Source organism: Phyllobates terribilis, unplaced genomic scaffold (assembly GCF_046119375.1).
Source record: "Phyllobates terribilis strain yellow unplaced genomic scaffold, ASM4611937v1 Scaffold_3__8_contigs__length_932513732, whole genome shotgun sequence".
NCBI lineage: Eukaryota > Metazoa > Chordata > Amphibia > Anura > Dendrobatidae > Phyllobates > Phyllobates terribilis.
Genome location: NW_027362763.1, coordinates 186285274 through 186300687, shown reverse-complemented (window position 1 = coordinate 186300687; position 15414 = coordinate 186285274). Strand labels below are relative to the sequence as shown.

General features: G+C 44.0%; 1 protein-coding gene across 2 annotated transcripts in view; it reads left to right on the top strand.

Annotated features, from left to right (window-relative positions):
* Positions 1–15414, top strand: part of LOC141258986 (saxiphilin-like) — a 337568-nt gene that overhangs the window by 248428 nt on the left and 73726 nt on the right. For both annotated transcript variants that reach the window (XM_073674334.1, XM_073674333.1), the window contains exons 7-9: positions 3372–3563; positions 4449–4584; positions 12044–12099. In XM_073674334.1, the coding sequence (XP_073530435.1) occupies positions 3372–3563; positions 4449–4584; positions 12044–12099 (384 nt within the window). The remainder of the gene's footprint in view (positions 1–3371; positions 3564–4448; positions 4585–12043; positions 12100–15414) is intronic.

The window sequence follows — 15414 nt, the reverse complement described above, 5'->3', positions numbered from 1 at the left end:
CGACGTCTTCGTGACCAGGAGAGACGTTGAGTCCCACCTACCGGAGGGACACAGAGGTCGTGACCTGTATATAGGGGACGAGGTCACCTTCACCCGGCACAAGTGTGCCAAAGGACCCTACGCCCTCCATGTGCATCGCCTGACGGAGGAAGAGCTGCGGTGTGAGGAGGAAGAACAAGAGGACCCGTACGGGTCTGAAGCTAAAGGTAACCGCAAAGAAAGAGCAGGAGGACGTCGTCGTTGAGTACGGCAGAGTAGAAGCTGTATATAGTTACCCGTAGGGGTACCAAAGAAACTGTTGCTGCTATTATAGTCCCCGTTGGGACCAGCAAGTGTGAACTGTTTACCCGTTTATCCCTTAAATCCCACTGACCGAGGACTGAGAGCGGTCATTCCTCCCTAATACCTGGCCGAGGACTGAGAGCGGCCATATCCCTTGTATATAGTTGCGCTTCCTAAAGCGCCCCCTACCGGTTTTATAGGAAAACCATTTTTCTAGAGAAACTGTTGCACTTTTCCCGGGCACACGTTGCACAGTGTCCGGAGGAGGAACCAGAGACAAGAGAAGTCTACGAGAATGTTAATATGAAAAGTTTATTGCTGCTAATATATGTTGTTTTATATGTTTTATATGTTTATGAAAAAAAAAAAAAATTGTATGTTTGTGGATGTTTTATATCTTGCAGCCCGAGGACGTGCTGTGATTTACCAGGGGGGAATGTAGCACCCTGAGGATTCGGCTGCTACAGGGGTATTGCACCTCAACCCAGAGGTGTGATATTCCACTCCCGGGTAAGGATGGATTGTGGGACTGAGTCCAGAAAGCTGCATGCACTACACACATCCCATTTCCGAGGAACAGACCAACGGTACTCCCACTTAGAAATGTGCAGGTACGACCGAGTCTGTTCCTGGCTGGAGTGGGAGGGGGGTGGTACATCCCAAGTAGTGTAGGGGCAGATAGGGGGAGCAGCCTGGGTAAAGATAGGAGCTCATTGGGTGCTGGTCACCTGAGCTCACACATAGAGGGAGTATTTAAGGTGGGCACCATCTAAGATCAGGGTCAGTGTGTCAGAGTGGAGGCAGTCAGCGAGTCTTTGCAGAGGAGTCAGAGGAAGAGGAGCAGAGCAGCCCCAGGCCCAGAGAGAGTGAGAGAGGAGAGTCAGAAGGACCCAGAGAAAACAAGCAGGAACTCTGAGAACCCATATACAAACCAAGGGTGAAGAGTTGGCAAAAGGGTACCGGATCCCAAACTGGTGGGGGCTCAAGCACACCTCAGCCAGAGACCGGAGGCCGTGGGCAGGATCTGCCACGGCCACCCACCACATCCACCCTGAAGGCAAACCACGTGTAGGGTCAGGGAACCCAAGGCCAAGGGTTTCCCAACAGAAGGCCCGAGGGAGCTGGACTTAGGTGGATCCCTGGTGGGGACGGCCAGAAGACAGGACAGGAAGGAGGGCTCAGGGTCACGCTCCGGACTTGCTTGGGGGTTGGCTGAATCCAGGACCTGGTGGACGCAGCACGGCTCGGGTGGTCACTTGAAGCTGGAGTGACCGGAACATCAGCAGTAAGTAAATACCCTAAACTGCACAACCCGACTCTGTCTTTAATTACCATCTATGCTGCACCACCACAACCCCCATCCTCTGCACCTGACCCCCTGAGGCTATACCCCACCCGTTGGGGGTTATACTATCAAAAGCTGCACCAACACCATCAGCCTCAGCGGACCCTGCTGCAGCGGCGGCCGTAGTGACCGCAATACAACGGGTGGCGTAGTCGACATAAAGAACTTTATAACATCTGTAGGACTGCCACATACTCTGAGCTTGACACCCTGGGCACGGACTGGGTCACAGCCACTCGGAAGACTACAACCCCCATCTGATCCGGCTCCGGGTATTCCCCTAAAGAATATGGCCCAGGGGGTGCGTCACTCGCTACTTGAGTTTGCATCGGGTGTTCTGGTATGCATTGAGTATCATGGGTATTTGAGGGACATGCTCGAGTCTCCGCCCCATATGCTTCACGGCCCAAAAAACTTTGCGGGGATTGCCTGCCATGCACGAGCGATTCCCGCATGTTTTTTTTTGGTTGTCTAATAACTGTGAAACATCCGGACGGGGACTCGAGCATGTCACTCGAGCACACGCAGTACATGGTGCATACCTGAGTACCCGATGCAAACTCATGTAGGGAGCACTTGCGCTCAAGACTAATGACAACTTATTCAATATGATGACCTAATGTTATCAAATTCTGTGTCGTACCTCTGAGTTCAAAATGTTCACTATACCCCTTAATAAAATCCTTGAGGGGTATAGTTTCCAAAATGGGGTCACTTGTGGGGGAGCTCCACTGTTTAGGCACATCAGGGGCTCTCCAAACTCGACATGGTGTCCGCTAACAAATTGAATGGAAAATTGGCTCAAATTGTTAGCGGACGCCATGTTGCGTTTGGAGAGCCCCTGTGTGCCTAAACTTTGGAGCTCCCCCACAAGTGACCCCATTTTGGAAACTAGACCACCCAAGGCACCTATCTAGATGCATAATGAGCACTTGGAACCCCCAGGTGCTTCACAAATTGATTCGTAAAAATGAAAAAGTGGAAAAAAAAATACTTTTTCATTTTTCCGAATCAATTTGTGAAGCACCTGGGGGTTCCAAGTGCTCACTATGCATCTAGATAGGTGCCTTGGGGGGTCTAGTTTCCAAAATGGGGTCACTTGTGGGGGAGCTCCAATGTTTGGGCACACAGGGGCTCTCCAAACGCAACATGGTGTCCGCTAACAATTTGAGCCGATTTTCCATTCAATTAAAAATTAATGCAAGTGATATCGAAGAAATTTTACCACAATCATGAAGTACAATATGTCACGAAAAAAAATTCTCAGAATCAGGGGGATCCGTTGAAGCGTTCCAGAGTAATTACCTCATAAAATGACAGTGGTCAGAATTGTAAAAATTGGCATGGTCATTAACGTGCAAACCACCCTCGGGGGGTTAAGGGGTTAAAGTACACTCTGCACCCCATCTTGACTGAAAAAAAACAGAAATGTAGAATTTTTTGCAAATTTATTAAAAAAGAAAAGCTGAAATATGAACTTTTTAGAATTTACCAAATGGCTGCAATGAAACAAAGAGTGAAAAATTTAAAATGGTTTGAATACTTTCCGTACCCATTGTATGTGTTGTTGTTTCCATGAAAAAAGGCACAGAGCCTAAAAGGTGTTTCCTTTCAATGCTATCCAAGGTGTAACCATGAAAACAATTTTTTTATTCATTTTATTTTATTTTTTTCATGAAAACTAATTATTAAATGTTTGTAACATTCTTATAAATTATTACATCATTAATTATGTATTTTTCAGCTCCTATGACACTGAACTATGCCGTCGCTGTGGTGAAGAAATCAAGTAGCTTCCATCTTGATCAATTGAAAGGCAAGAGATCTTGTCATTCTGCGGTGGGAGAGGCAGCAGGTTGGGTCGCTCCTTTGAATGTTCTCCTTAAGAAGAAATTACTGTCGTGGGGAGGACCTGAACAAAAATCTATTGAAAAAGGTACAAGAGGGTACGGGTACAACAGAGTATGAGGGAAGCAACAATATCAAACTGTAATACCATTTTATATGCTAGTACAATCAAATGCAGTATTTAGTGCGGCACGACCATGGCCGAGCTGATTGCTCAAACTTCAATGCAGCTAGTAGAAGCAACGATGACTCTGCAGCATCGCAAAAGTTCTCCGGACAGCATCTGGAGCTAGAGATTTGTCTAACTTCATATCAGCGCTTACAAGCTGAATAACAATCAGCTAGCAAGTGCTATCTCCTTGCCTAGGAAACTTGGCATCTCTGAGGTGGCCGATAACCTAGGCAATGAGCAGTAAACTGTAGAATTAAAAATCCTAAAATAATTTGTAATAAGAAGTAAATTGCAAATTAGCTTGTTTTTACAAGCACTTTGCAAATGTATCCATTTTAGAAAACAAGAAAATCTCTTTAAGGATATTTTTCATAGATCTAAAATTTGCAATCCATTCAAATGTTTTGGCCCAGACTGCACCCATGTGTCTGGAGAAAGAAGGGCCGGAGAGGTGAGCAGTAAAGGGAGCATTAGTATTTTTTTAAACCTTTTTATGAACTTTTACTGTTCAGAAAACTGGAGGCCAGCGACCACCATTTTACTGGATTCGTGCAGAAGCGATTTACAAAAATATGTGTAGAATTCAACTCCCCTCAAACATATTCATTCATCTCTACTAATAATTTATTCCTAATGAAAGTTCTTTTAGTTGCAAGGTACTAGCCGGTCCTTTTCAGGTTATTTTTTAATACCAAATAACAGATATTGTTAAAATTTTTCAAGTAAAACATAAATAATACTCTTCTATCTGTATTGGTGACATAATCTCTATCAATTGATTACACTCCATTTCCACCATAGTCGCCTCAGAGATCTTCTCAGCGAGCTGTGCCCCAGGAGCTCAAGAGGCGAACCTGTGTGAGCAGTGTGCAGGTCAGGAAGATAAGTGCACACGTGGTCCTGGAGAGCCGTACTATGGGGATGAAGGGGCTTTTAGGTGAGTTACAGTGCATCTTTTAAGGCTGTGTGTCCACGATGAGTTTTTAGTGAGTTTTTGACATTGCATATTTTCACTGCGTCACAATTCAATGTTTGTCTCTCTATTGAAATTTACCATTTGACTTGTATTGTGCACTGAGACTTTTTTTTCTTGTACTTTGTCTGACAATACAAATAAAACCAGGTTACATGTAGCCTGACAGCAAAATTCCATTCTAAAGAAACAACAGAACCAAGTAAGGCATTTTGCCTTAAGCAGAATCAATCACACCTTTAGATTCCTAATCTGTGATCGACATTAATAGAAAAGAAAAAAATCAAGCCAATCTATTGAGTGGAAATCTGTTCTGTAGTGAAGGCTGCAGCTGTTCAGCAACTACTGCGTGGGTTGCAGAGGTTACATGACATACCAATATCAAGTGACTCCTGGGAATTGCAGCACCAACATCATGACAACGGCACTGCTCTGTGAAGTCAGTATCAAGCATTTTTACATTATGAGGAGCACTGGAACAATTAAGAAACAATTGTCTAGCAGAATTCAACCCCATCAGTGCACCCATGTACATTAGATTAAAGAAATCCGAACCATCCGACTTTGATGGGATCAATCCATCATGTAGTGCTGTGTTTTCCGACTCCAGTCCTCACGGCCACCAACAGCTCATGTTTTCAGGATTACCTTAGTATTTTACAGGGGATAATTGCATCACCTGCACGATCAATAATTTCATCAACTGTGCAATACTAAGGAAATGCTGAAAACATGACCTGTTGGTGGCCATGAGGACAGGAGTTGGAAAACACACCATTACATGATGGATCAATCCCATTCAGTGTGGCTCCTTCATGGGTGCCACATTACTCCGTGGAAGAAAGTCCTGGAAATCTATTGCCATATTATGCTAAAAAAACTTGATGAAGAGTATAACTAAAGGAATTCAATTTAGTTCTGATTGATGCACCTCTAGGTCAGAAAGTACTCAGCAAATAACTGAAGAAAAGCTGATGGTCGATCTGAGTATGACCAATGCTCATGATGGGCTAGGATCATAGCTGTAAGGACGTCTTGGTGCTGATATCGCTTGGTCGAAAGAGAAGATCAAAATCTGTAGAGATATCATAAAGCTGTTGACCCACACTGGGGAATGCAGGAATAGTCAGGCACAGATGGTATGCAGACAGGTGGGTACTGGCAGGCACGGCTGGTATGCAGACAGGTGGGTACTGGCAGACACGGCTGGTATGCAGACAGATGGGTACTGGCAGGCAAGGCTGGTATGCAGACAGGCGGGTACTGGCAGGCACGGCTGGTATGCAGACAGGTCGGTACTGGCAAGCCCGGCTGGTATGCAGACAGGCGGGTATTGGCAGGCATGGCTGGTATGCAGACAGGTGGGTACTGGCAGACGCGGCTGGTATGCAGACCGGCGGGTACTGGCAGGCACGGCTGGTATGCAGACAGGCGGATACTGGCAGGCACGGCTGGTATGCAGACAGGCGGGTACTGGCAGGCACGGCTGGTATGCAGACAGGTGGGTGCTGGCAGGCACGGCTGGTATGCAGACAGGCGGGTACTGGCAGGTATGAACGCAGGCTGGATAGGGACCAGTACAGACTGGGATACAGGAACAGAGCCGCGGATGCGGTAGACTAGCAGAGCAGAACCGCAGGTGCGGAGGACAAGCGGGGCAGAGCAGAGCGAAACCACAGATGCGGTGAACAAGCACAGCAGAGCGAAACCGCAGATAGAATCATAGAATCATAGAATCATAGAATGGTAGAGTTGGAAGGGACCTCCTGGGTCATCTGGTCCAACCCCCTGCTCAAAGCAGGATTCACTAAATCATCTCAGACATGTCTGTCCAGCCTCTGTTTGAAGACGTCCATTGAAGGGGAACTCGCCACCTCTCGTGGCAGCCTGTTCCACTCATTAATCACCCTAACTGTCAAAAAGTTTTTTCTAATATCTAATCTGTGTCTCCTCCCATTTAGTTTCATCCCATTGCTTCTAGTCTTTCCTTGTGAAAATGAGAATAAAGATGATCCTTCTACAATGTGACAGCCCTTGAGATATTTGTAGACAGCTATTAAGTCTCCTCTCAGTCTTCTTTTTTGCAAGCTAAACATTCCCAAATCCTGCAACCGTTCCTCATAGGACATGGTTTGCAGACCAGTCACCATTCTGGTCGCTCTTCTCTGAACTTGTTCCAGTTTGTCTATGTCTTTTTTAAAATGTGGTGCCCAAAACTGTACACAGTATTCCAGATGAGGTCTGACCAAAGAGGAGTAAAGTGCGATAATGACTTCACGTGATCTAGACTGTATGCTTCTGTTAATACATCGCAGAATTGTATTTGCCTTTTTTGCTGCTGCATCACACTGTTGACTCATGTTCAGTCTATGATCTATTAGTATACCTAAGTCTTTTTCACATGTACTGTTGCTTAGCTCTATTCCTCCCATTCTGTATATGCTTTTTTCATTTTTATTGCCCAGATGTAGTACTTTGCATTTTTCCCTGTTAAAAACCATTCTGTTGGTTGCTGCCCATTGCTCCAGTGTATTTAGGTCTTTTTGAATCCTCTCTCTCTCTCTTCTCTAGTATTAGCTATCCCTCCAAGCTTTGTGTCATCAGCAAATTTAATCAGTTTACCCTCAATTCCTTCATCTAAATCATTAATGAAGATGTTGAACAATACAGGTCCCAGGACAGAGCCCTGTGGTACCCCACTTGAGACATTCATCCAGCTGGATGTGAAGCCATTTACAACCACCCTTTGAGTCCGATCACTAAGCCAGTTATGAATCCACCTAACAGTTGCCTGGTCCATTGCATACTTGGTCATTTTTTCAATAAGGATGGTGTGAGATACTTTGTCAAATGCTTTGCTGAAGTCAAGATATACTATATCTACAGCATTTCCCTGATCCACCCAGTCAGTGATTCTGTCATAGAAGGAAATTAAGTTAGTCTGACATGACTTGTTAGTTACAAACCCATGCTGACTCTGGTTAATCACTTCATTCTTATCCATGTACTTACATACATGTTGTTTAATAATTTGTTCAAAGATCTTTCCTGGTATAGAAGTCAGACTCACCGGCCTATAGTTCCCTGGGTCCACTTTCTTCCCCTTTTTGAAGATAGGAACAACATTTGCTCTTCTCCAGTCTTCTGGGACTTCTCCTGTTCTCCAAGAATTTTCAAAGATTATGGAGAGTGGTTCTAAAATTTCTTCTACGATCTCCTTCAGTACTCTGGGGTGTAATTCATCTGGACCAGGAGACTTGAACTCATTTATGTTAGCTAAATATTCCCTCACAATCTTTCTGTTTACAGATAACTTGGATTCTTCTATTCCTTTAAAAGGACAGTGAAGATCAGTTGATGTTGCATTTTCTTTCTGAGAGAAAACAGATGCAAAATAGGAATTAAAAAGTTCGGCCTTCTCAACATCCTCTCTTACCATTTCTCCATTTTCATCCTGTAAAAATCCTATAGCATCTTTGACTTTTCTTTTACTTTTGACATACCCCCAAAATCCTTTTTTATTGCTTTTGACATCTCTTGCAAGCCTTAATTCATTGTCAGCTTTAGCTAACCTGATACGTGCCCTGAAGGATTTTCAGACTGCATTATAATCTTCTTTAGATATGCCTCCCTCTTTTCATTTAATAAACATTTATTTCTTTCTTTTTAGCATGTGTTTAAGTTCTGTGTTTATCCATCCTGGTTTCCTTAAATGCTTCCCATTCTTCCTACTTTTCGGGATTGTTAACGATTGTGCTTTGAGAATCTCATTTTTAAAAATTTCCCATCCTTCCTGGACATTTTTGTCCTTAAGGACATCCAGCCATTGGATCCCTCCTATTCTCTTTCTGAGTCTCTTAAAATCTGCCTTTCTAAAATCTAATCTTGAAGTTTGAGTCTTCACATGTCTTCCTCCTCTAGTTATCCAAAATTCTATAATAGCATGATCGCTGCCTCCTAGGGTCCCAGCCACCTTTACCTCCTCAACCATTTCCTCCCTGTTTATAAGGATTAGATCCAAAGTAGCAGATCCCCTTGTTTTCTCCCCTACCTTTTGGAAGATAAAGTTGTCAGCAAGAGAGGATAAGAATTTGCTTGACCTGTTAGTTTTACTTGAGAGAGATTCCCAACAAATGTCTGGATAGTTGAAATCTCCCATGACCACTACGTCATATTTTTTGGAGAACTTGGTCATTTGATACATAAAGAGTTCATCTATATCTTCAGCTTGCCCAGGTGGCCTGTAGTAAATGCCTACAATGGTGTCCTTTCTGTTGTTCTCTCCTTGTATTCTTACCCAAACAGTTTCCACAGAACTCTCAGTCTCTGAAGCTTCAATCTCTGTGCAGATATACGCTTTTCTAACATACAATGCGACACCTCCTCCTCGTTTATCAAGTCTGTTTCTTGCAAATAAGTTGTATCCTTTTAGCCTTTTATTCCAATCATGTGTATCGTCCCACCAAGTTTCAGTGATTCCAATGATATCATATTTCTTTTCCTGCGTTAGTAGTTCCAATTCTCCTTGTTTGTTGCCCATGCTTTGTGCATTTGTATAAAAACATTTTAGTTTGTGATTGGTTTCTCTTCCTCCCATATTTTTATTATTTAAATTGTTTTGTCTTTGTTCTTCCTTTCCTCTTCCAGTAGCAGAGATCTCAATAGTATTTGTCAGCTGTATGGCTTTTTCTGGCCTTTTGCTTCCCTTCCCACATAGTTCTAGTTTAAAGCTCTCCTGATGAGTGTAGCAAGGCGACTTCCAAATACATGTTTTCCAGTCTTCGTAAGGTGCACCCCATCTCTAGCAAGTAGTCCATCGTATAGGTAATTCATTCCGTGATCCAGAAATCCAAATCCTTGTTGACGGCACCATCGACGTAGCCAGTTGTTCACCTGTAGAATCTTATTCCACCTCATTGTTCCATGGCCATCCACTGGGAGGATGGATGAGAAGACCACCTGCACTCCCAATTCTTTCACTTTCTTGCCTAAGTCTTCAAAGTCACTGCAGATGGTTTCCAGGTCTTTTCTTGCGGTGTCATTTGTCCCCACATGTATTAGCAGGAATGGGTAGTGATCTGTAGGTCTGAAGAGTCTTGATATCCTGTCAGACACATCTTTAATTTTTGCTACAGGAAGACAGCACATTTCTCTTGAGGTTATGTCTGGTCTGCAGATAGCGGCCTCTAGATGCGGTGAACAAGCAGAGCAGAGCAAAACCGCAGGTGCGGTGGACAGGCAGAGCGGAGCAAAACTGCAGGTGCGGTGGACAAGCAGAGTGGAGCGAAACTGCAGGTGCGGTGAACAAGCAGAGCAGAGCAAAACCGCAGGTGCGGTGAACAAGCAGGGTAGAGCGAAACCGCAGGTGCGGTGAACAAGCAGGGCAGAGCGAAACCGGAGGTGCGGTGAACAAGCAGGGAAGAGTGAAACCGCAGGTGCAGTGAACAAGCTGGGCTGAGCGAAACCGCAGGCGCGGTGAACAAGCAGAGCAGAGCGAAGCGAAACCACAGGTGCGGTGAACAAGCAGAGCAGAGCGAAACCGCATATGCAGTGGACAAGCAGAGCAGAGTGAAACCGCAGGCGCAGTGGACAAGCAGAGCAGAACAGAGCAGAAGGTGCAGACAGACAGGACAGGGCTCAGTTCACATGGAACAGACTGGAAAATACAGGAAGGTAGTTAGAACACAGGAGGTAGATATGGAGGCAGGGAAACGGGACAAGCAGAACCAGATACACACAAAGTACTTACTATGAAGTAGCGAGTGGACACAAAATTCACAAACAGAAGTACAGAGACAACGAGTTGGAGTTAAGTGCAGGTTCAGACACTGCAGGAAAAGGGAAGGCTCGGACATAGAGACAAACAGGTAACGGGCTAGGACACAGTTCAGACAGGAACTGATCCAGGAACAAGATACAGGAACGAGCCTGGGAACTCAGCCCCCAGGGTGGCGGAAACAGACTAGAAGTCACAGATACAGGCAACAGGCCTCAGTATACAGCCCCCAGGGTGGCGGAACAGACTAGAAGTCACAGATACATGCAACAGGCCTGAGTATACAGCCACCAGGGTGGCGGAAACAGACAAGATACAGGACAGGACCTGGCAACTCAGTTGCACAGAACACACTGTAAGAAAGTGTTGCTCAGGCACCTCCTACTGGGTGGAGGTGGTTTAAGTATCCAGTGACTCACATAAATAGGCTGGGGAGGCATTAGGAGTGCGCACAGAGTAACTATAAGAATCAGGCAGTAACCACGCCGCCGCCCTAAGCAATCAGACAAGAGACACAGCAGGTACTGGAGCAAAGTGTGCAGCCAGAACTGATAGGTAAGATGGCGATCTTGCATGGTGGGAGGTGGAAAGCCATGCCAGCACGGCGCCAAGGATGTTACAAAATTGACATCACCTAATAGGGCTTATAAGAATCAGATTGACTATATACAGTATGGATTCGCCAAAGATGGAGGTTGTTGATCATTACCATGAAAACAAGGCCTGAAGCTGACTGTGGAACTGATCATTAACTTTTGAAATCAAAGATCAGGGTCAACACTGGCTAGACAACAGGCCATTTCCAACTTCAATTTGATCAACATAACTAAAGTTTTTTGGAATGGTCTACATAACTGAAGCAAGGATCACCAAGCTATGACTTTCCTATTTTGAATGCATCATACGCAGAGAACAATCACTGGAGAAGGACATCATGTCAAAGAATTGAACGAACAAGGCAAAGATGAAGATCAGCAATCCAATGGCTTGATGCAATAAAAAAGATGGCGGAGAACACCCTGGTGGACCTATCTAGGCTTTGACAAGATTGATCTTCCTACAGATCTGTCATTCATCAAGTCATCATGGCTCGAGATCAAGGCTATTAAATAAATTTTGCATGGAATCAAAGCACCCACCACCCTTGCTTGTGTCTCCTCTTCTCACTTCCACAGCACTGTGATTACTGAAGTAATATAACATAATTACTACAAACTTAGTGTATCTATAAATAAATTATCTCTTTAGCAAATACCTTCCCACTGGGACAATCTATAAGCATCAACCCTCTGTGACTAAAGCTGGCCATTAACATTAGATGGCTGTAAGCCGAACAATGCTTCTCATCCGACAGTCTCATATTCCCATAGTTCCTCAGCTGAATGAGCATTCCAGTGTTCTCTATAAGAAATCTGCTGGCTGACCACTTGGCGCTCCTACTCACATTAGACAGACAGCTGAACCTGTTGATACCAGTGGTTTTGGCAGACATTAGTCTATTGTGTATGAGGGCCTTTAAGGTGAATCTCGCTTTGACAGGAATTAATTCATATATTTATTATGGTTTAATGCTTTTCTTAACCTTTGTAGCAGGGGAGTATAAAATAATGACATAACTATGGTACATGCTCTTTTTTCTTTGGTCAGGTGTTTGAGAGATGATAAAGGAGATGTGGCTTTTGTAGAAGACACAGCATTATCAGGTAATGTAATTTAGGTGTAATTTTTATTATTGTACTAGGACCTATACAGCCATATCAATAGGGCACCCCAGAGTGACAAGAGCATCCATATAGTATCCTAGCACAACATCTCCCGTGCATTTCACTTTTATAATGTCTGATTACTGTTGTACAGTATGCAGGTATAAACCAGCAGCGGGTTGTCAGCCTATTGTTAGAGTATAATTAGGTATACATACTCAGGCCATGTGCAAGTAGACCAAGCTAGAATGGTAAAAGAACTTCCTTCTAAACAAATCACAATTCCAATTAACCCCATAACGCTCAATGATGGACACAGCATGGCATGAGCGGGTGTAAGTTCCTGCACATTGCCGTGCAGTGTTCGTCTTGGCCTTAAACTGTCACTGCATGCAGTGACAGTTACACGCAGTGACAGTTAAGTGCCGACAGCTGTCTGTGAAAGCTCAGTGGCAGGGGAAGAGATGCAGGGACCCATGCTGGCGGTCCCCGCACCCAGATCGCTGTGATCGGTCAGTCAATCTGACTGACCGATCTCAGCATGATCGTGCAGGAGAAGCTGTAATATCAGCACCTCTTGTCTGATCAGTGCCGGAGGTCAGCGCTGCCAGTGGCTGAGCTCCGGCACTAAACAGCCAGGAGTGGTGTCAGCACCGCCCCGACTGTTAACCCCCTGAATGCTGCGATCGAGCCAGCAGGCAGGCAGAGAGACGGGAGCTCCCTCTGCCTTCAGGCCTGTGCCTCCGCAATGTAATCGCGGGGTCCTATAATTGCCATGGTGACCAGGGGTCGTCATGACGAACCCCAGGTCACCAAGCTATGGAAAGCTGCTGAGACCATGCTCACAGCATGGTCTCAGGAGTTTTCACTATAGGTATAATGCACTGCAATATAAAGCATTGCAATGCATTATACCAGTGATGAAAGGGAAAAAATTGAAAGTCTCATAAAGGGAATAAGTAAAAAAGTTAAAAAAAATGGTAAAAAAAATGGTAAAATATGTAAAAAAATATTACGAAATAATAATAATAATAATAATAATAATAATAATAAAACAAATATTACACTAACAAATACACATTTTTATGTAAAAAAACCTTAAATAAAAAAGTATACATATTTGGTATCACCGCGTCCGGAATGACCCGACCTATAAAAGTGCCACAGTAGTTAACCCCTGCAGTGAACGCCGTAAAAAAAAACATAAAAACGAGTCAAAAACAAGCCGTCATAAAGATCCATCAGCGCAAAAATTAAAAAGTTATAGTTTTTCAGAGTACAGTGATGCAAAAAAAATCTTTTTTCTATAAAAGTTTTTATTGTGTAAAAGCCTTATCAATTCCTGAATTGCCGGTTTTTGTTCATTCTCCATCCCAAAAAATTGGAACAGAAAGCGATCAAAAAATGTCACGTGCCCATAAAATGGTACAAATAAAAACGTCAATTCATCTTGCAAACAACAAGCCCTTACATGACTGTTCCAGAGGAAGATTCCCTATAATGAGGCAGATGGAGGCACTGTGGACACTGTCTGAACTGTGATCCGGCAGTGTCCGTCTTTTTATTAGGCGTGTACAAAAGCGCGGTCGACCGCAGTTTTGTGCACCACTGAAAAGAAGGACCACACTGAACAGAGGCCAGACAGAGCCCAGAGTAATTCTGCTGCCTCATTATAGTGAATGGATCCCCTGGTGGGTGTCACCTGAATCACGTCACTCAGAGATTTAGATGGAAACCCCAAAGCAATTGCTCAGCGTAGACCACAAGATAAATGTGATCCCAAATGTTATTTAAAATGTTCCCAATAAAGGCTTCAACTCAATCCACAAAAAAAAGCCTATTCAGGTCAATCATCTGTCAATGGAAATATAGGGGGCTTCCACGTTACTGGTAGCACAAAGGCTCTGGAAAAGTGAAATGGCTCCTTGGCTCCTCGCCCCCAAAAGAAATTCAGCAAATTCTGTGCTCCAAAATTCTAATGCCCCCCGCCCTTCTGAGCTCCAGTGTATGCCTAAACCACATTTAGCATCCACATGCTTGGCAGGGGTATAATTTCCAAAATGGGGTCACTTGAGGGGGGGATTCTGCTCTTCTAGCATTTAGTGTCTCTATATATGGAGTCCGCAAACTATTCTAGGAAAATCTGCACTCCAGGAGGTAAATAGCGCTCTATCCTTCCGGAGTGTCGCCGTGTGGCTAAGCAGTACTGTACAGCCACATATGGTATGGTATTGCCACATTCAGCGGAAATTGTGGGACAAATTTTGGTGCCATTCTTTCCATTATCCCCATTTGAAAATGTAAAATCTGGGGCTAAAACAATTTTTTTGCGGTAAAAATGTAATTATATTTTCTTCCCTGCCCAATTGTATAAAATTCTGTGACACATCTGTGGTGTCAATATGATCACTGCACCCCTAGATGAGTTCATTGAGAGGTGTAGTTTGTAAAATGGGGTCACTTATGGGGAGATCTGCTGTTATGGCACCTCAGGGGATCTCCTAGTGGGTCATGGCACCCTTAAACCATAACAGTAAAATCTGCACTATAATATAGTGCTCCTTCCGTTCTGACCTTTGCACTATGCCCCAAAGTAGTTCCCAATTACATGTAGGGTATTGGCGTACTCAGAAGAAATTGCACAATAAAATGAGAGGCCAATTTTCTCCTATTACCCTTGTGAGAATAAAAAATTGGGCCTAAAATAAATTTTTTGTGGAAAAAAATAGATTTTTTTTATTTTCATGGCTCTATGTTATAAACTTCTGTGCACATGGGGGTTCAAAGTACTCACCACACATCTAGATAAAGTTCCTTGAGGGGTTTAGTCTCCAAAATGGAGTAACTTGTGGGGGTTTTCCACTGTTTAAGCACATCAGGGGCTCTCCAAATGCGACATGGAGTCCGCTCTCAATTCCAGCCAAATTTGCTTTCAAAAAATCAAACGCTGATCCTTCCATTCCAAGTCCTGCCGTGCGCCCAAACATTGTTTTTCCCCCACATATGGTATATCACCGTACTCGGGAAAAATTGTACTACAACTTTTTCAGTCAATTTTTTCCTGTTATCCTTGTGAAAAAAAAAAATGGGGCTAAAAGTTCATTTTTGTGGAAAAAATTTGATTTTTTTCACGGCTATATGTTATAAACTTCTGTGAAGCACCTGGGGGTTCAAAGTGCTCACCACACATGTAGATAAGTTCATTGAGGGGTGTAGTTTCCAAAATAGGGTCACTTCTGGGGGTTTTCCACTGTTTAGGCACATCAGGGGCTCTCTAAATGCGACCTGGCGTCCGCTCTCAATTCTAGCCAATTT